Consider the following 23038-nt stretch of genomic DNA (forward strand, 5'->3'; position numbering starts at 1 on the left):
ACAATGTCGGAAAGTGTGAGGTCATCCACCTTGGGAAAAAAAACAGTAAAAGGGAATATTATTTGAATGGGGAGAAATTACAACATGCTGCGGTGCAGAGGGACCTGGGGGTCCTTGTGCATGAATCCCAAAAAGTTAGTTTGCAGGTGCAGCAGGTAATCAGGAAGGCGAATGGAATGTTGGCCTACATTGCGAGAGGGATGGAGTACAAAAGCAGGGAGGTCCTGCTGCAACTGTACAGGGTATTGGTAAGGCTGCACCTCGAGTACTGCGTGCAGTTTTGGTCACCTTACTTAAGGAAGGCTATACTAGCTTTGGAAGGGGTACAAGACGATTCGCTAGACTGATTCCGGAAATGAGGGGGTTACCTTATGATGATAGATTGAGTAGACTGGGTCTTTACTCGTTGGAGTTCAGAAGGATGAGGGGTGATCTTATAGAAACATTTAAAATCATGAAAGGGATAGACAAGAGAGGCAGAGAGGTTGTTTCCACTGGTCGGGGAGACTAGAACTAGGGGGCACAGCCTCAAAATACGGGGGAGCCAATTTAAAACCGAGTTGAGAAGGAATTTCTTCTCCCAGAGGGTTGTGAATCTGTGGAATTTTCTGCCCAAGGAAGCAGTTGAGGCTAGCTCATTGGATGTGTTCAAGTCACAGATAGATAGATTTTTAACCAATAAGGGAATTAAGGGTTATGGGGAGCGGGCGGGTAAGTGGAGCTGAGTCCACGGCCAGATCAGCCATGACCTTATTGAATGGCGGAGCAGGCTCGAGGGGCTAGATGGCCTACTCCTGTTCCTAATTCTTATGTTCTTATCTGTGCTTTGTCCAGGAGAAAGTTTACCTTTAAATGAAAGTTTCAGCTTTCTGGCAAAAAGCAGTCTCTCCAAGAATGTCTCTTTTATCAGAGAGAGATTCATGCATTGAGCTATATAGAACACTTCACTTTTAGGCACCCAATCTGCTGGTTTAATTGCTGTTCTGCATGAACTGAGCATATTGGCACTGAAAGGAAAAATTCTCTCTACAGTAAAACGGGCTGTAAACGAGCAAGATATTACACTGCCTACACTGCTGGCTATTGTCACACTTTGAGCCAGTATAAAGCTCAACACCAGAGCAATATCTAGACTCATATTTATGTATATTTGCCAATTAGGATGCAATGTTTCAAATTAAATAACTACTCGTCAAAGATAGAAGTTTTTTTTCCGCTTATCAGATTTAATAGGCTCTGGATACCAGAGGTCACATCTTTTGAGCCATTTTTCACAGATTAGAAATTAGAAGGTTGTCTGAATCACAAACCTGAACAGAGCTTCTTTCAGTACTACAAAAATACATTCTCGGAAGGCACATTCTGCCCAAGTGCCAAATTCTCAAGGCAACTATAATTAATATCTTTACAACTTGTGCACTTGCTATAGTTGAAATAAATGCAATATATGGAACAGGATTCTCCCCAAGTATTGGTAATGATACTCATGTAGGAAAAAATTATTGTGGGCACTCTACGGAGAAGCAGCCCTTTCTGTCCCGGTAACCAGTATTACTGCATACTAAAATGTACAAGAGAAGAAAAGTGCAAAATGCCACCCTGAGAAAATGGCTGCATGGAATAAAACAGCTTCCGTGAATAAAATGACTGGATGAATTTCAAATAGAAAACATGTAGTAACTTTCCAAAGTTTCCAGGAATTTTTTTTTTGAATCACTCCCTCCATGGATAGGGGGTCTAAGCCATAAAATGCTTGTTGCTGACACAAAATTAGGAACAGCGATAAAAATAGCAAAACATTTACAGAATGATTTATTAAACAACAGAACTGGGTAAATGAAATTCAACATTGATCAATGGAAACAATTGCACGTTGGCGAAAAAAATGTGCATTGTGAGCAATAGATATACGTGCATTGTGAACAATATACATATGTATGATATTTCATTGGTAGAGAGAGATTTAGAAAGGGGCTGGAAATCACATTTGACTCAACATTTTTAATGTCTGAGCCATGTGGCAATCAGTTAAAATGACAAATACAATGCTGGAATATATAACCAGTGCAATAGAGAACTGCCATGGTTAACAAAAAGGCAAAGCAGACTTTATGGACTGAATAAACTACTACTCTTCTAGAGATTATGCTGGTTGGATGACGTTTGGTTTACATTTAGTTCTGGTCGCAAGTGACAAAAACATATGGAGAGGGAGAAGTGGGTGAAGGCAATCAATATTGAATACGATATTGAAAAAGCAAAATTGGGATCAGTTTGGGGACAATGATGACAGAAAGTGAACTTTCATAATCAAATTCAGAACAAGAATTCCACAATAGCTATATAATTATAAACAACATAATAGCATGATAAAGTAGTCAGATCAATATTGTGGGATATAGTTACCCGTGATATTGCAGTACTGATTAATCAATATTAGTTCAAGTATTTGTGGAGTTTAGCCTGAGGTAACAATGAGTGTGAAAACCAATAACTCAGGAAGATTATAGGCATGATTAAGTTATGATGGCTTCTCGCATGTGGAACCACTGCAAATTACTGGCAATAAGTGTGATGTTGGTATATTATTCTATGGGTAATATTAGTCCAAGAGCCAAAAATGGCTCAGTACATGCAATTGTAGCCCCCCTTACAGAAAAGATACTATCTTCATATAAATTGGCTTCAAAATAAGCTTTGGTCTATCATGCACGAGTCTGGAAACTGTTCTTTGAGAGAGAAGGGTACTACTTCTTTCTTGTTCAGGACTATGACGATCCGTAGCAATCCAACATGAAACAGTTCTTCACTCCATTTGATAAAGTAGCAGTTATACTGTAATAATCTTATCTAATGGACATTTTACATTTGGTTTCAAAGCTGGTGCATCACTTTTTACTTCTGACTTTCAGTCCAATTGCATGTATTCAGACTCAACCAACAAATCATCTCAGGTTAGTCAAATTAGCTTAAACAGATCAATTAGAAGCATAAAAAATAATTACAAAATAAAAACAAACCCAACAAAACAATTACCAGTATAAAATAATTTCAATACTTTAAATGGGGGTATAATTTTTAATTTTCTGATAAATTAAGGAATATTGTAATTTACATTCACAGAAACATTGTCATTAATTCCTATGAGCTTATCTCCATGATAGATAATTCTTTGTGGATTTTTCTATATACATTTCCAATAAAAATGCATATTTGCCCACACAAGTAAAGGAATGCAGCACTTCACAAACAAGATGTTATCAATGTCTAAAATGATTTGAAATAGCTATTTAGTATCTCTCAATTTTCTTGAAAGTAAGTATTAAAAAGAACATTCTGCAGTAAATAGATAGCTGGCATCATTTTAATTCATATTGATTCAACAGCTGGGGGAGGTAGAGTAATGTAATCCTGATAAGAAAGCCATGGGAACATTCTATCAAATCAATTACAATCCACTGCCTGGTCACTGGAATTAATGCTGCAGTACATCGCTAAAGCCATTTCGTATTTGACCTTCAATCCATAGCTATATTTTTACCTCGCAGTTTTCACATTCATCTCTTCTCCCATCTTCCATATATGGGAACTAGTATCTGAGGTTAAATGTGTTGAGAAAACAGGAGACAAGTGCAGGACAGGAGTGCCGCAGTGAATTCAGATAACAGGTAGCATGTTAGTAAATGGGATGAAACACCAGCTAATTCCAGAACTCAAACTCATATCCAAAAGGAAGGTGACCTACACATGGAAAGCTGAACTAAAGATGTCTATTTTAATCAAATTACTAGTGTTATGTATTGTCCATGTACATTAAATGTATAGTTACAATGGTGTGCCACAAGGGGCACTATGGTGGGAGACCTGAAAGTACCTGCGAGACGGAGTATAAAAGGCTGCCCACCATACCTGAGGGGCACTCTGGAGTTACACAATAAAGGACCAAGATCACAGCAGTTACTACAACACCAGACTGTGTGGAGTCAGTGATTTGAGTGCTACATACATCACAAATTGGCGACGAGGACACAGACGAGCTCTTCTCGCAACCATGGCTACTTTGGGCACGCTAAAGGATTTCACAGAGGGTAATGACTGGGATGCCTTTACGGAAAGGCTCGAGTACTATTTTATGGCAAACGACCTGACAGGGAACACGAACGCACTGATAGAGAAGCGTAAGGCGATATTGCTGTCCAGTTGTGGCGATGAGGTTTACCGTCTTGTCAGGGATTTGCTGGCACCTGCGAGCGCCAAGGACAAGTCATATGAGCAGCTGATTGAACTCATTCGTAACCAACTGAAACCGAAGGAGAGCATCCTCCTGGCCAGGCACAAATTCTACCACCACTGCAGACCTGAGGACCAGGATGTCACAAAATATGCTGCGGACATCAGGAGACTTGTGGCGCCGTGCAATTTTGGCACACGCCTTTACGAGGCGTTGCGAGACGTCTTTGTTATGGGGATTGGCCATGAGGGTCTCCTTCACAAGCTACTATCTACTGAACCTACAGTCAGCCTGCAGCAAGCCATCACCATCAGCAGGGCATTTATGACCTCAACTTGCAGCACCAAGCAGATGATCCACACAGTCTCGAACCCGGCAGGTACTATTCACAGGATAGCGCCCGTCACGGACAAAACTGCAGAACATGGCTCTGCCCAGGGCAGAGAGCACGGACCTCAGGGTCCTGGAACTGAGAGTCCGCCGAGGGGGGCTAATCGAGTAGCACCATGCTGGCGCTGCGGAGGAAGCCATGGGGCTCACTGGTGCAGGTTTACGGAGTATACGTGCAATACCTGCCACCTTCAGCGTATGTGCAAAAGAAATCGGACTCACCATGTGGCTGAGGAGATGGTAGATGATCTGCTATCCAGCGAGGAGCATTGCGGTTTGGCTCGACGGGCATCCCAGCCCCAGGTAGAAGAAGATGATGCGTTTGGACTGTATAAGTGTACCGACGAATCGGCCCCAGTGATTATGGAAGTCAAGATTAACGGAGTCCCAGTGAGTATGGAAGTGGACACGGGGTCGGGTCAGTCGCTGATGAGTCAGGAAACTTTTGATAAACTATGGATCAACCCAGCTGCACGACCCAAGCTGGTCCCGGTCACGGAGAAGCTGCGTACCTACACCAAGGAACTGATACCTGTTCTTGGCAGAGTGGATGTGCGGGTATCTCACGGTGGCGAGACGTACGGTGATTGCAGGCGATGGGCCGACGCTACTCGGTAGGAGATGGATGGGGAAGGTCCTTGGGAGCTGAGAAGATTCATTCCTCCACAGACCGCTGTCCCCCCGTGTTCACATGCAGAGCAGGCCTCCACCTTGGGATCGGATGACAGCGAAGGAAGCGTGTGTGGGGTTGGGCAGAGCAGCGGCGGCCGTCGACTCTCCCCTGCAAAGTCTGAGAGTGAGAAAGAGGCGCTGGAACCAGCAGCAGCGCCGACCGAGCTGGAGAAGAGAGAAGGGCTTCGACGGGCTGCTCCAGCAGGCACCATCGGCCCGCAGGCAGAGGCGGCCATTCGTGGGGCTTGCAGCGGGAGGAGCAGTGAATCAGCAGTTTCTGAAGCAGGACTTGCTCGGTGACGTCGTGGGGGCCAGTGCGTTGCGGTTCCCGGGTGAGTTCAGGATGGCGGCGAGCCTCGTGGCAGCAGAGTTCTGCAGAGAGAGGCAGGCAGGCACCAGCAGAGCACCTAAAATGGCGGCGCCCAGTAGAAACCTCGTGGGAAAAACAAAATGGCGTCTTAAAAGGGAAATTTACCCGGGAGTCTTAAAGGGGCCTTACACTGTTGGCGGTCCCCACAAAGAGACTTTTGTAAGGACAAGAGTGAGTCAAAATGATTACTGTGATTATTTGATGACGTGATTTATGACAAGAGTTAATATTTTGATGCTAAAATGATTACTGTGATTAAAATGATTGATATGATTGGTGAAAAGAGTTAATATCACAAGGCACAGTTAAAAGGGTTAATGGATCTGTGACTAACATGGCTAATGGATTAATGCGATTTCTGATTTTATGCGATTTATGCAATTATTCAGCGACTGCAGACAAGCCGCAAAGGCAACTATTTTCTGAGAACAGAGGCAACGCATTAGTTGCCATACCCTGTCTCAGCGCAGCCCATTACCTCGGGCAAAAAGGGACAGTATGCCGCCACCATACCTCACCCATTGGAGCTGGGATTTAATAACTGTTCAGTGCACCTGCAACCTTTTAATATAACTCTTCAATGCATCTATATGTATCATACAAATGTACTGTCTATGTATATCCTGCTTTCTACTGGAGATTATGTTTGTGTACTTGTATCACCCATGTAAGGACTGCAAATACCACATGCTTGCACTGGATCGCAAGCATAATCCCTACATGGGGGGTAACATTTGCTAATGCAGTTCGGGAGTGTTCAAACTAATATGGCAGGGGGATGGGAACCTATGCAGCGAGACAGGGCGAAGTAATATGGAGTCAGAAACAGATGGTACAAAGGTAAAAAGCAATGGTGGAAGGCCAAGTAAACAAAGGCAAGAAACAAAAAGGGCCACACTACATCATAATTCTAAAAGGACAAAGGGTGTTAAAAAAACAAGCTTGAAGGCTTTGTGTCTTAATGTAAGGAGTATCCATAATAAGGTGGATGAATTAACTGTGCAAATAGATGTTAACAGATATGATGTGATTGGGATTACAGAGACTTGGCTCCGGGCTGGGACCTCAACATCCAAGGGTATTCAACATTCAGGAAGGATAGAATAAAAGGAAAAGGAGGTGGGGTAGCATTGCCGGTTAAAGAGGAGATTAATGCAATAGTTAGGAAGGACATTAGCTTGAATGATGTGGAATCTATGTGGGTAGAGCTGTAGAACACCAAAGGGCAAAAAACGTTAGTGGGAGTTGTGTACAGACCTCCAAACAGTAGTAGTGATGCTGGGGAGGGCATCAAACAGGAAATTAGGGGTGCATGCAATAAAGGTGCAGCAGTTATCATGGGTGACTTTAATATGCATATAGATTGGGCTAACCAAACTGGAAGCAATACGGTGGAGGAGGACTTCCTGGAGTGCATAAGGGATGGTTTTCTAGACCAATATGTCGAGGAACCAACTAGGGGGGAAGCCATCTTAGACTGGGTGTTGTGTAATGAGAGAGGATTAATTAGCAATCTCATTGTGCGAGGCCCCTTGGGGAAGAGTGACCATAATATGGTGGAATTCTGCATTAGGATGGAGAATGAAACAGTTAATTCAGAGACCATGGTCCAGAACTTAAAGAAGGGTAACTTTGATGGTATGAGGCATGAATTTGCTAGGATAGATTGGCGAATGTTACTCAAGGGGTTGACAGTGGATGGGCAATGGCAGACATTTAGAGACTGCATGGATGAACTACAACAATTGTATATCCCTGTCTGGCGTAAAAATAAAAAAGGGAAGGTGGCTCAACCGTGGCTATCAAGGGAAATCAGGGATAGTATTAAAGCCAAGGAAGTGGCATACAAATTGGCCAGAAATAGCAGCGAACCCGGGGACTGGGAGAAATTTAGAACTCAGCAGAAGAGGACAAAGGGTTTGATTAGGGCAGGGAAAATAGAGTACGAGAGGAAGCTTGCAGGGAACATTAAAACTTCTATAGACATGTAAAGAGAAAAAGATTAGTAAAGACAAACGTAGGTCCCCTGCAGTCAGAATCAGGGGAAGTCATAACGGGGAACAAAGAAATGGCAGACCAATTGAACAAATACTTTGGTTCGGTATTCACTAAGGAGGACACAAACAACCTTCCGGATACAAAAGGGGTCAGAGGGAAGAACTGAGGGAAATCCTTATTAGTCGGGAAATTGTGTTGGGGAAATTGATGGGATTGAAGGCCGATAAATCCCCAGGGCCTGATGGTCTGCATCCCAGAGTACTTAAGGAGGTGGCCTTGGAAATAGCGGATGCATTGACAGTCATTTTCCAACATTCCATAGACTCTGGATCAGTTCCTATGGAGTGGAGGGTAGCCAATGTAACCCCACTTTTAAAAAAAGGAGGGAGAGAGAAAACAGGGAATTATAGACTGGTCAGCCTGACATCGGTAGTGGGTAAAATGATGGAATCAATTATTAAGGATGTCATAGCATTGCATTTTGAAAGAAGTGACATGATAGGTCCAAGTCAGCATGGATTTGTGAAAGGGAAATCATGTTTAACAAATCTTCTGGAATTTTTTGAGGATGTTTCCAGTAGAGTAGACAAGGGAGAACCAGTTGATGTGGTGTATTTGGACTTTCAGAAGACTTTCAACAAGGTCCCACACAAGAGATTAATGTGCAAAGTTAAAGCACATGGGATTGGGGGTAGAGTGCTGATGTGGATTGAGAACTGGTTGGCAGACACGAAGCAAAGAGTAGGAGTAAATGGGGACTTTTCAGAATGGCAGGCAGTGACCAGTGGGATACCGCAAGGTTCTGTGCTGGGGCCCCAGCTGTTTACATTGTACATTAATGATTTAGACGAGGGGATTAAATGTAGTATCTCGAAATTTGCGGATGACACTAAGTTGGGTGGCAGTGTGAGCTGCGAGGAGGATGCTATGAGGCTGCAGAGTGACTTGGATAGGTTAGGTGAGTGGACAAATGCGTGGCAGATGAATTATAATGTGGATAAATGTGAGGTTATCCACTTTGGTGGTAAAAACAGAGAGACAGACTATTATCTGAATGGTGACAGATTAGGAAAAGGGGAGGTGAAACGAGACCTGGGTGTCATGATACATCAGTCATTGAAGGTTGGCATGCAGGTATAGCAGGCGGTGAAGAAAGCAAATGGCATGTTGGCCTTCATAGCGAGGGGATTTGAGTACAGGGGCAGGGAAGTGTTACTAGAATTGTAGAGGGCCTTGGTGAGGCCACACCTGGAGTATTGTGTACAGTTTTGGTCTCCTAACTTGAGGAAGGACATTCTTGCTATTGAGGGAGTGCAGCGAAGGTTCACTGGACTGATTCCCGGGATGGCGGGACTGACATATCAAGAAAGATTGGATCAACTGGGCTTGTATTCACTGGAGTTCAGAAGAATGAGAGGGGACCTCATAGAAATGTTTAAAATTCTGACGGGATTGGACAGGTTAGATGCAGGAAGAATGTTCCCAATGTTGGGGAAGTCCAGAACCAGGGGTCACAGTCTAAGGATAAGGGGTAAGCCATTTAGGACCGAGATGAGGAGAAACTTCTTCACCCAGAGAGTGGTGAACCTGTGGAATTCTCTACCACAGAAACTTGTTGAGGCCAATTCACTAAATATATTCAAAAAGGAGTTCGATGTAGTCCTTACTACTAGGGGGATCAAGGGGTATGGCGAGAAAGCAGGAATCGGGTACTGAAGTTGCATGTTCAGCCATGAACTCATTGAATGGCGGTGCAGGCTCGAAGGGCTAAATGGCCTACTCCTGCACCCATTTTCTATGTTTCTATGTTTCTAAGTGAATGGTCATGGACTCACACTCACAAATCAACTAGGACGAACAAGGCCAAAGTTACCAGCAATTTGCTTTTGGAACTGGGCTGGGGGGTGGGGGGGGGGGGCGGGGAGGCGGGGGGGGGGGGGTTAGGGGGTGAGATGTTATGTACTGTCCATGTACATTAAATGTATAGTTACAATGGTGCGCCACAAGGGGCACTGTGGTGAGAGACCCGAAAGTACCTGCAAGACAGAGGATAAAAGGCTGCCCACCACACCTGAGGGGCACTCTGGAGTTACACAATAAAGGACCAAGGTCACAGCAGTTACTACAACACCAGACTGTGTGGAGTCAGTGATTTGAGTGCTACATACATCACAACTAGGAAGGAAGGAGAACTTTCATTTTTATAGCATCTTTTAAGTCTTCAGAGTGTCGAATTTGCTTCACAACGATTAATTACTTTTAAAATGCAATCGATGTTGTCATTTATGTGCAGCAAGAGCCCACAATTAGTAAAAGAGATAAAAGACCAGTTAATCTGTTCTGATGATGTTGGTTGAAGGATGATTGTTGGCCTCAACCCCAGGAGCACGCCTCTGCTCGCCTGTGAATAGATTTTTTACATCCACCTGAATAGGCCGTCATGACCTCGGTTAAATATCTCATCCAAAGGACTCCACCTCCAAAATTGCAGCACTCCCTCAGTACCATCAGTCAGCCTAACTTCAATGATTAGGCCCTGGAGTCGGACTTGAACCCATACCCTTCTGATGTCGAGAGGAGAATGCTATCATTAAACCAAACTGACACAACAATAGTTGCTTTAGAGTTGCTGTCCAAATAGAGAGTGCAGGAATTAATTTAGTCCAGCATTCTAATAAATTTTGAAAGCTTTGTGTGAATCATTAACTTTTTATTCTCCATCATTAATGGCTTTTCCCCAGGTCCAACATTTACATAATGAGATTGACACAGTGACCAGGAAACTGGTCTCGCGCCAAAAATCAGTGTGAAGTGGGTGAGACACCTGCAATGCGCACCCAAAGATCAAGGCTCGAGGTACACTGGAAATTGGGCCTCAGGCCTCGGGCCTCATCTACATGCGAACTGCATTAGGACATTCGATTGACCCTGGAAAATTCACCCAACTCCATCACGGAGCCAGACCACAGTTTAGTCCTGAGGGAGGAGGTGGGAATGGAAGGAGAACTAGAGGGAGCATGCCAGTGGGGAGGGTGGGGAGAGGGAAGACAGCAGCCCACAATATTGATGTGGAATCAGGAGGAGTGCTCCATATTAAGGTAAGTAATTAAAAAAAATACTTCCATGTTCTTCGGTGGCCACCAACTGTTCTGAGTTAAGCTGCTGAAGAACCGAGAACTTCGCTGAATTTGCCTTTGAGGGTCTTAAATCAGACGTTAGGCCCATGATTAGCATATTCAAAGGTGCCTGTTTTAGGCTGGTACTGCGGGCATTCAGAAGTTATCGCAAATGGCAGAAATGGCCACATGCAGTATGTCAAGCAGATGACCCACTGCACTGCATTCCTGCCGCTGCCCCATACCTCACAGAAAATCTACCCTATATTTTGATTTACCCAGGAGAAATAGCATTGCAATATTAATGATTTTTCATTCCAAGGGGGCAGTACCTCTACTTGATGCACTGCTTGCAAAAAAATGATGTGCACTGGTGTATTAGCTTAACTACAGAAAAAGTTTGGGGTGATCAATATTACTCAAAATTGCAATTGTCTTTGCGAACTATATAAAACTGCATTTCCTGTAGGGAAATTGTGTTTGGGAAATTGATGGGATTGAAGGCCGATAAATCCCCGGGGCCTGATGGTCTGCATCCCAGAGTACTTAAGTGTGATGTCTGTAAGCTTGTAATGCTTGTAGCTCCATACTGTGGATGTGGACGTATTGTGTACTGCAGCTACAGAGTTATAATAAACACATAGGCAGCTTCCAGTAGCTTCCGGACAGAGCAGCCTGCCATTTTAAGAAGCTGTGTGTGTGTGCTCTGTGAAGATATCACAATTGGCGACTGAGGATGGAGATTTTACGGATGTTTAAAGCTTAATTTTTGTTAGTGAAGGATTCAGCCAGCCGACAGAAGACTTTGGAAGTTTCTGTCTTTGAAAAAAAAAGCTACAAAATCCGAGGTAAACTACAGCACACGGTGAGAACAGCTAGAGATTAAAAATGGCAGGTATAATCGGATATTTGGGTGAATATAGACATGACCAGGAATGTTTTAAAGCGTATGTGGATCGGCTAGAAATGTATTTCACTGCAAATAACATAATCGAAGTTCCAGACAATACAGTCCAAAACGAGGCTGTGTTGGAACGTAAGAAAGCGATTTTCTTATCGGTGGCGGGTCCAGCATTATACGAAACCCTTGTAAATCTGCTTGTGCCTGACGAGCCAAAGGACACAACACTTAAAGAGATTTTAACGAAACTGGAGCAAACCGTTAGAAATTTCTGAAAGCTATCGTTTCGGGATTCGGAATCAAAAGGCTGATGAAAGTATCAATGATTATATCAGAGCATTAAAAAAGCTATTGATGCACTGTAATTTTGGAAACTTTCAAAACCGAACATTACGGGATCGTTTTGTTTGTGGTGTGAAAAATGATGCGATCAGAAGGAAGTTATTGATGACGGATGACTAGACTTTTGAGATTGCTTGTCAGACAGCGAGGTCGATGGGCATGGCCGAACAATATTCCCGAGAATTAAATAATGATTACGGTCGTGAGTCAACCGAGGTAAATCACCTGCAGGTTCAAAGTAAAAGACGGTGGGGGCCCAAAGTCTCAGAAACTGGAAATTCTACCCAGAACGTCGAAGTCGTTCTATAGGTCACTGGGACAACACATTGCTAAACGTTGTCCATACATGAAGGCAGAGTGTTTCTTCTGCAGACAGACTGGGCATCTTGCGAAGGCATGCCGACTGAAGGGTAAACCAGCTTTTAAAGCTATGAGTCCAGCGTTCAAAGCTATGAGTAGTAATCCAAAGAGACTACATGGCTTGGAAGAACAACAGCAGGATGAGGAGATGTTAGAATTACACGTCATCAGAAGCACGAGGTTAACGGACAGCGATTCGGAAAGCATCAAAATCCACATAGATGTTGCGGGATTCAAGATACCAATGGAAATTGACACGGGTGCCTCCGTAAGTGTAATACCGGAGTCACTGTACCGCTGCGATAGAGCTGCGAGGCTACTCGGGAGAGAAAATTCCTGTAGTAGGCCATATCACCATACTGGTGAAATATAAAGATCAATTTCAGAACTTGCCTCTAATAATAGTGAAAGGAGACAAGACTGCTTTACTAGGAAGAAATTGGTTAAGCTCACTGAAGCTGGATTGGAGTAAGATCTTCTCTGTGGAAGCGAGATTTTCATCAACGGATGAGGTTATCAAACAGTATCCGAAGGTGTTCTGCGAAAAGGGCAGTCCGATCCAAGGCTTCAAGGTGAGTGTCAGGGTATAGAAAGACGCTAGATTGGTTTACTACAAGCCACGTTCCGTACCATATGCACTCGAGGAGAAAGTTGAGCAAGAACTAAAAAGACTAGAGACTGAGAACATTATTTGTAAGATTGATCGATGTAATTGGGCTACACCCATTGTTATTGTACCTAAATCTGATGGTAAAGTAAGATTGTGTGGTGATTATAAGGTAACCGTAAACCAGGTTCTAGAGGGTAATGTCCCCAATACATTGCTGAATATAGAAGATTTGTTCACAACACTGACAGGTGGTCAGATCTTCTCAAAACTGGATCTTATGAATGCCTACTTACAGCTTGAACTCGATGAGGAGTCCAAGTCATGTTTGACTATAAACACTCATCTAGGCCTATATCAATTTAATAGGCTACCGTTTGGAGTGTCTTCCGCCCCTGCCATATTCTAAGGGGTGATGAACCAGATTTTGCAAGGTATTGAAGGGGTAGTATGTTATTTGGATGACATACTAATTTCAGCATCAAATAGGCAAATTCATAATAAAATATTGAATGAAGTCCTCAAACGGCTAGAGAAGCACAGAGTACGAGTGTCTGCTTGTAAGTGTGAGTTATTTAAAAACTCAGTGGAGTACTTAGGGTACAGAGTAGACAAAGATGGTTTACATTCGACCAAGGAAAAATTGGATGCAATTAGAAATGCACTCACTCCCAGGAATGTCACTGAACTTCGTTCATTCTTGGGTCTTTTGAACTATTATGGGAAGTTCCTACCAAATTTGGCTACAGTATTACATCCACTGAATGAACTTTTGGAAAAAAACAGGTCCAGTGGAAGTGGTCAAAAGAATGCGATACAGCATTCAAGGAGTGTAAAAACAAATTGGTAGAGAGCACCATGTTAGTTCACGATGACATATCTAAGGAGATTAAACGAGCATGTGATGCCTCTCCATATGGAGTTGGAGCAGTAATCTCTCATGTATTAAGTAGTGGGGAGGAGAGACCAATTGCTTTTGCTTCACGCACTCTCAGTGTCAGTGAGAAAAATTATGCGCAAATTGAAAGGAAAGCTTTGGCATTAATTTTTGGGGTCAAGAAGTTTCACAAATACTTGTATGGTCGTAAGTTTACTATCGTTACAGAACATAAGCCCCTAACAGCAATCCTCCATCCAAAGTCCCCAGTTCCAACATTAGCTGCAGCCCGAATGCAGAGATGGGCCTTGATTTTGTCAGCATATACATATGATATTGAATACAGACGATCAGCTGATCACAGTAATGCTGATGCAATGTCTAGATTGCCTTTCCCATCACAGGTTACACCCGATAAGGAAGAAGTGTTTTATTTTTCATACATTGATGAACTACCAGTCACAGCTGAAGAGATCGGTAGAGCAACCAAATGTGACCCCGTGATGTCAAAGGTGTATGAGTTTTTTGCAAATGGATGGCCAAACCAGGTAACAGACAAAGATACACATCCATTCTTCATTCGTAGGAATGAATTATCAATAGATAAAGATTGTATCATGTGGGGTGCAAGAGTGGTTATAACAAAGAAATTCAGGTCCAAATTATTAGGAGACCTCCATGACCAGCATCTGGGAATATGCTTGACCAAGAGTTTTGCATGCAGTTATTTATGGTGGCCAGGTCTTGATAAAGATATAAAGTACATTGTGAGTCAGTGTACGACATGTCAATCAGTAAGCAAGCAACCACCACCAGTACCATTACAACCATGGAAATGGCCTTCCAGGGTATGGCAAAGGCTACATATTGATTTTGCTGAGTTAAATGGACAACAATTGTTCATTGTAATTGATAGCCATTCAAAGTGGGTTGAGGTGTTTCCAATGTGGAAAATAACAACAAGTAAAACATTGGACATTTTACAAAAATTATTTTCTGCATTTGGCCTCCCTGAAGAAATTGTTTCGGATAATGGACCACAATTTCATTCAGAAGAATTTGCACAATTTACGAGCAAAAATGGTGTGAAATACACCAAAGTTCCACCATACCACCCTGCTTTGAATGGTGCAGCAGAGCGCACTGTACAAATTGTCAAACGTGCCCTCATAAAACAAATATTAGATCCAAATCCAAGCGAACGACAGTTGTCATTGGATCACAAATTGGCTAATTTTTTGATTACATATCAAAATACTCCTCATACAACTACTGGTAGAATGCCAGCAGAGTTGTTTCTCAAACGACAGCCACGAACCAGATTCTTATTGTTAAAGCCAAATTTGGCACAGTCTGTAGAAGAGACACAAATTAGAAAAAAAGAGAATCATGATAAAGGGAGACTAAAAGTGAGAAGAGTGAAATTAAACCAGAAGGTGAGAGTGAAGAACCATCACCATAAATGGTTAAAGTGGTTACCTGGAAGAATGGTGAAGATATGTGGTCCTCGCACATATTTGGTAAAGATGTTTGATAATGGACAGGTTAGGTTTGTCCATATTGATCATATTTTACCTACAGACATGGAAGGAGCTGAAGGTGGGAATGATTCAATTATTTCTGACTCATCAGATAGTTTTGATACACCAGCAGTAAATCCAATGTACTGGAAACAAATCCAGGAGAGAATCAGAATGAAAGTCTGAGTCCAAGTCAGGGAAACAAAGAGCCTGAAGTTAGAGTGAGTGCAAATGAAAATCAAGGAAATTCCGTGGAGGAAAATGTTCCTCAGGATGAGCCTCAAATGAGTGTGAAATCAACACCATGTTTGGAAGATTCTGTTCGAGAGCGAAGGTATCCTCTTCGAAACAGAAAACAAGTGGTAAAGTTAAATTTGTAAATATGTATAAAAATGAAGTTATTTATGATGTTTGTTATGATAGCTTTTTCATTAAGGAGGGAGAAGTGTGATGTCTGTAAGCTTGTAATGCTTGTAGCTCCATACAGTGGATGTGGACGTATTGTGTACTGCAGCTACAGAGTTATAATAAACACACAGGCAGCTTCCAGTAGCTTCCGGACAGAGCAGCCTGCCATTTTAAGAAGCTGTGTGTGTGTGCTCTGTGAAGATATCACATTAAGGAAGTAGCCCTATAAATAGTCGATGCATTGGTGATCATTTTCTAACAGTCTATCGACTATGGATCAGTTCCTATGGACTGGAGGGTAGCTAATGTAACACCACTTTTTAAGAAAGGAGGGAGAGAGAAAACAGGTAATTATAGACCGGTTAGCCTGACATCGGTAGTGGGGAAAATGTTGGAATCAATTATTAAAAATGAAATAGCAGCACATTTGGAAAGCAGTGACAGGATCGGTCCAAGTCAGCATGGATTTATGAAAGGGAAATCCTGCTTGACAAATCTTCTAGAATTTTTTGAGGATGTAACTGGTAGAGTGGATAAGGGAGAACTAGTGGATGTGGTATATTTGGGCTTTCAAAAGACTTTTGACAAGGTTCCACACAAGAGATTGATGTGCAAAATTAAAGCACATGGTATTGGAGATAGTGTACTGATGTGGATAGAGAACTGATTGGCAGACAGGAAGCAAAGAATCGGGATGAATGGGTCCTTTTCAGAATGGCAGGAAGTGACTCAGGGCTCAGTGCTGGGACCCCAGCTATTGACAATATACATTAATGATTTGGATGAGGGAATTGAGTGTAATATCTCCAAGTTTGCAGATGACACTAAGCTGGGTGGCAGTGTGAGCTGTGAGGAGGATGCTAAAAAGCTGCAGGATGACTTGGACATGTTAGGTGAGTGGGCAAACACGTGGCAGATGCAGTATAATGTGGATAAATTTGAGGTTATCCACTTTGGTGGCAAAAATACGAAGGCAGAATATTATCTGAATGGCGGCAGATTAGGAAAAGGGGAGGTGCAATGGGACCTGGGTGTCATGGTACATCAGACATTGAAGGTTGGCATGCAGGTACAGCAGGCAGTGAAGAAGGCAAATGGTATGTTGGCCTTCATAGCTAGGGAATTTGAGTATAGGAGCAGGGAGGTCTTACTGCAGTTGTACAGGGCCTTAGTGAGGCCTCACCTGGAATACTGTGTTCTGTTTTGGTCTCCTAATCTGAGGAAGGACGTTCTTGCTATTGAGGGAGTGCAGCAAAGGTTCACCAGACTGATTCCCGGGATGGCAGGACTGACATATGAGGAGAGGCTGGATCGACTGGGCCTGTATTCACTGGAGCTTAGAAGGATGAGAGGGGATCTCATAGAAATATATAAAATTCTGACGGGACTGGACAGGTTAGATGCAGGAAGAATGTTCCCGATGTTGGGGAAGTCCAGAACCAGTGGACATGATCTAAGGATAAGGGGTAAGCCATTTAGGAGTGAGATGAGGAGAAACGTCTTCACTCAGAGAGTTGTCAACCTGTAGAATTCCCTACCGCAGAGAGTTGTTGATGCCAGTTCATTGGATATATTCAAGCGGGAGTTAGATATGGCCCTTACGACTAAAGGGATGAAGGGTTATGGAGAGAAAGCGGGAAAGGGGTACTGAGGTGAATGATCAGCCATGATCTTATTGAATGGTGGTGCAGGCTCGAAGGGCTGAATGGCCTACTCCTGCACCTATTTTCTATGTTTCTATGTTTCTATGTAATAGGTAACGAGGTAAATAGTGTGTGAGTTTTGTAGTGGTGAGGGAGCAGTTAACAATGCATAATACGTTAAGAGGTTGTAGTACAGGGTGTATCAGTGAGCTTTATAGTGAGAGGCTATTGCACTAAAATATTGCCATTTGTAACAAATAGAGTGATCATTTCCAACCAACGTTACTGGTTATCAGAAGGTAATTGTATGGATCTCAAGACTATTTATTCAACATAATAGGCGATAAGATGTATTAAGAGATACCACAAGACAGCTCAGAACTGTTAGAGATTAACCATTCATATTCTGACAAGTAAGGAACTGTGTATCATTCTCCTTTAAATAAATAATTATTCCCTGATTTAAATGTTAGCAAGAGGGGTAGGAGTATACATATCAAAGATTTATTGAAAGTTTAATGCTGTAATCATTTTCCCATCAGGAATTGAATATCAAAGGCCAAAACACCAGAACTCAACTGAGAATGAGATAGACAGAATTTCATCAGAAAGTCTACCTCAGGAAGAGAGTCCAGAGCTCTACAGGAAGGGAACAACACCCCCAGATCTTACTCCAGAACATAGCCCTGTGCCAAGCCGATCGTCCACCTCACCATCCACCTCACCACCAAAGTACAGAAAAAAGAATTCCAGGCTTGTGAGACAGGTCAATGTGGAACGTGATAAAGGGCAAGACATTCAGGTGTTGCTCGAAGGAGGAAGGGGTGAATACCCAAGAGCTACTAACTGGAATGATAACCAGCGATCAGGCAATCGCAGGGGAGGAAGCAAAGGAAGCAGCCGCTCAAATACACCAACACTAGCTGAGGCGGTCAGGGGAAGAGTTAATGACTGCAAATACAACCACAGACCCACTGACAGAAAAGAGACAGAGTCACCGACTTTTTCATGGACATCCTATCGGTTGCATAATCATGATTCAGGTAGCCAGCTGCATGAGCAGGATGAAGAAAAACTTAGTAACTATGAAATGGAAATGAAGCCCCTACAACGCATGGATTCCTATGTAGAAGATACATTTTCAGAAAAACACTGCAGTAACCTCAGCTCCAAGAACATGATGGAAGATTACCACCCAGACTTTCTCAGCTATGGAGTTCAGAGGCTAAAGCCCACAACACAAAATAAAGAGAACTTCAGACCTATGTCCCCCTCTGAGCCTAATGTACAGAGGCTGGAGAACCTGAGAATGAATGTAAAGCAGGAGCCTCAACCATCAAGGCATGTCATTAGTACATCACCAAATTCAAAGACAGTAACTATACTACAGTCTGAAGAGGAAGTGATGGTTCAATATAAATCTCATTCAGTAAGTAGTTTGCAAAACTTACCATTGTAAATAGAAGCAACTATTTTTAACTTTGATCAAATCAAACTCAAGTTTAGAAAAATGAGTAAATTTTATGCAAGGTGATTGCTTGAGGTAAATGATAGACCTGTACTCGTACTGAAGCTTCCTACCTGGGTACAAGTGCAACTCCTGTATGTTTCAGCAATCAGCAACAGAGTCTCATCGAATGTAACTGTAGCTCTGGCTCTCAAGGTCTACTTCCTATTGTGTGTCAATCTCATAGTCCATTCTATTCCCAGCACTGCCATCCTTCACTTTGATAAGCACAAATAAAATCACTTAAAATATAAAGTTAAAGTTAAAGATGAAGTAAATGTTATTTATAGTTCAAGCTGTAAATTTTGTTTGCAGTTCATAGCTATCAAAGTAAAACATCAAAACAATTTGGCACAATCATTTTCTGATTCCAGTTGACTGATTTCATGAAAAAAAAATATTTTACAAGTCAGTTTAATGTAATAGAAGCAATGTGTCTAACCAACCTTCAGATTTTAATTGCCATGTCCACTAAGATTTTTGGGCTGGATTTTCAAGTTAGTAGACAGTGTGGTGGACTGTCAGCAGCAAGCAGAAATAATGGCCAGAAAAGGGAATACCCCACTTCAAATGGTAGGGAGGGGTTTCCTGCTCGTGTAAAGCTGATTCCAGAAATGTGCAAACTTTGGCAAAGCTTGTCCCGTTCTATCCACATAGCAGTAATCTTTTACTGACGGTCTGGCTGTCAGTGGCAAAATGATTTTACTTTGCATACTTCAAGAAAAATCATTATAAAATTAAATAACAAACCTACCATCTGCAAAAAATTCCAGCCATAATCTTTTTAAAAGTATTATACAGTTGAATTACCTCTGACACAACACACACAACAAAATTCTTGTAAAATGGAATGCTGAATAAATCTAAGGGAATACATCCAATTACTTAGCATAATAGAGTTAGAAATTTAGCTTTTTATTCATTTAATAACAATCTGTGAAATCGAAAGGGAAAAGATAATACTATTTGCTTATATAAGGTCACACATATCCTACAATAGACAGTAATAGTGTGGAATAGTTTTTCATTCACATACAAGAATTGATAGGAATAGAGACACTCAATAATAAGCTACTAAATAAATAATTTATCCCATGAGAAAACATAGAAACAAGAGTAGGCTATGCAGCGTGTTTTGCCATTCAGTTAGATCATGGCTGACCTATATCTCAACTCCATTTACCTGCCTTTGCTTCATATCCCTTGATACATTTACCCAACAAAAATCTATCGATCTATCAAATAACCCAGAAAGTATAATCAAATAATCAGTGTAGGCCCTGCAGGCCAAAGAGGCACATTCCACATTATATGGTTTAGCAGTGAGTAGACTGGTTATACCAAACGTGTTGCATAAAAAAATGACAAAAAGTTATATTTTATATTCAATTATACTGTAAAGGCAGGCAGTGTATTAAAATCATCCATGCCTCTTTTCTGAAAGTTGCTTTCATCTGCTTCAGAAAATCTGATTCTGCCTTCTTCAAAATTCCATCAGGGGAGATTTCAATTTGTATTGATACAACCCCGACATATGCATATTTCATAGAATCAAAGAATCTTACAGCACAGATGGAGGCCATTCGGCCCGTCATGCCTGTGCCAGCTCTCTGAAAGAGCTGTCCAATTTAGTCCCACACCCCAGCTTTTTCCCCCATAACCCTGCAGATTGGTCTTCTTCAAGTACATGTCTAATTGCCTATTGAAAGTTCCTATGGAATCTGATTCCACCACCCATTCAGGTAGTGTGTTCCAGATATTAACAACCCTATGAGTGAAGAAATTTCTCCTCTTGCTCTTTTGCCAATTATGTTAAATCTAAGACCTCTGGTTACCAACCCACATGCCAGAGAAAATGCTTGCTCTATCAAAACCCCTCATAATTATGAATACCTCTATTAGATCTCCCCTTAACCTTCTCTACTCTAAGGAGAACATTCCCAGCTTCTCCAATCTCTCCACATAACTGAACTCCCTTATCCCTGGTAAACCTCCTCTGTACCTTCTTCAAGGCCTTGACATCCTTCCTACAGTGTGGTGCCCAGAATTGTACACAATACCCCAGCTGAGGCCTAACCAGTGATTTGTAAAGGTTTAGTATAACTTCCTTGCTTTTGTATTCAATGCCCCTATTTACAAAGCCAAGTATCCCACAAGCTTTCTTAACTGCCTTCTCAACTTGCCCTGCCACCTTCAAAGGTTTGTGAATATGCACCCCCAGGTCCCTCTGCTCTTGCACCTCGAAATAGTACCATTTAGATTATACTGCCTCTCCATGTTGTTTCTCTTGAAGTGTATCACTTCACACTTATCCGCATTAAATTGCATCTGCCAGATGTCTGCCCATTTCACCAGTTTGCTTATGTACTCCTGAAATCTGGTCCTTCCTGCTCACTATTTACTACATTGCCAAGTTTCGTATCATCCTAAAACCTCAAAATTATACTCCCGATACCCAAGTCTAGGTCATTTATATATAACAAGATTATTTAAATAATCTTTCATGCTGTTGGTGTAAGTTTCTAACTCAACAAAAACAGGACAAAGGCAGAGACATCCCAGCATCCTTTGGGGTTGGCATATATCCCACATATTTCATTATGACTACAGCAGCAAGATTATGCAACATTATAGTAAAGAAATGCAACTTCTTGCTGCTGGAGAGTTGCATTAAATTACATGATCACAGGATTTTGATTCAGGTGAGCAGGCAGATAAAATATGTGCTAGTGCTGGAGGTATTGTGAGGCCAGTTATACTTTCAATGTAAATAAAAATTGGGAGAAATGTAAAATGGGCTGCCAATATGCTATCACCCACTTTACACAATCACCGTCAAAATATTAATTTTGTATCTAGCAAATACAATGGGCGGAGGGGGGGTGGGAGGGGGGAAGAATGCCTCCGACCAAAAAAATCTTAACGAAAATACCTGGTGGTCCCGGAGGAACATAGGATTGCGGTATGAGGCCTAGTTTCTAGTTTCGCAGTCCAGCGTACGGGAACATGTCTTCCAGGTACATATTCATATCCTGAGGTCACGTGGGCCTGGCCCACCAATGAACATCTAGTACTCTCATTGATAATAATGGGAACTCCGTTTGTACAGTACGAGCTCCCATTACTATCAATGAGAGTACCCCCAAAAAACAAGAAACACAACACAATTTTTTTAATAAACACCTCACATATTTAAAATTCATTGTAATTAAATGCTTTAGAAAAAAATAGATATTTTTAAATTTAAAAAAAAATGTGTTTTAGTAGGGTTAAAAATAAACTTACCTTAATGGACAGGGTTTTTAATATAAAAAATAGCAATTAAATTTAATTTTTCGATGTTTTAAAACTCTTATGCTGGTAAAAATAGGCTATACGCCTGCTTTTACCAGGTGTAAGAGTTTGAAGGACATTCGCTGGGCAAGAGTTGGGCAAATCTCTGCCCCGCTGATGTCCTTCCTATGGGTATACGTGTGATCTGCCAAAATAAATTTTAACAGATCGCAAAAGCCTTTGCTTTTGCGAGGCCTCTTCCAGTGCATGTGCACATTGTACGCATCTGGTGAGGCCGCAATTTTCGACCCATTATGTGCCTGATATTTATTATCCATGTGGTACGAAAGTTTGACTAGTGCAGTTGTGGATGATTACCTGAAGTTCACATGCAGATGAAGTTTAAATGGTTCACCAGCTGCAAATTCGACTTATCTGGGAGTGTTTCTATTATGCCCACATCACTTTATTCGTGTTAATATCTAAGAAAATCAACATAAGGAGCCATGAAACATTTTTTCTGATTTCTGTCTAATGTGTAAATTCATACTGATATTCAGCTCAGTACATTATTGTGCCTATTTTTCCAACCTTTCATTAGCTCATTTTAAGAAGCACAACAACTACTTCAGTGCCTAAGATCTGCTGAGCCATTAAATACTACCATCTCATTAGCTTTCTCAGTAGTTACCTAGCAACAGCTTATACCTTCGTTAAAGGCTCTATGTATTTAAGTAGAAGTATCTGAAATTAACTGAATCACTTGCAGTTGAATAAGATTAATTTGTATAGAAAATAGCTAACCTATTTTTTTTGTCATAAA

At 41.8% G+C, this 23038-nt stretch overlaps 1 protein-coding gene across 1 annotated transcript in view; it reads left to right on the plus strand.

Annotated features, from left to right (window-relative positions):
- jph3b (junctophilin 3b) overlaps positions 1 to 23038 on the plus strand; it is a 190022-nt gene that overhangs the window by 165039 nt on the left and 1945 nt on the right. The window contains exon 4 of the mRNA XM_070896973.1: positions 17978 to 18864. Coding sequence (XP_070753074.1) covers positions 17978 to 18864 — 887 coding nt within the window. The remainder of the gene's footprint in view (positions 1 to 17977; positions 18865 to 23038) is intronic.

Source organism: Pristiophorus japonicus, chromosome 13, assembly GCF_044704955.1.
Source record: "Pristiophorus japonicus isolate sPriJap1 chromosome 13, sPriJap1.hap1, whole genome shotgun sequence".
Lineage (NCBI taxonomy): Eukaryota > Metazoa > Chordata > Chondrichthyes > Pristiophoridae > Pristiophorus > Pristiophorus japonicus.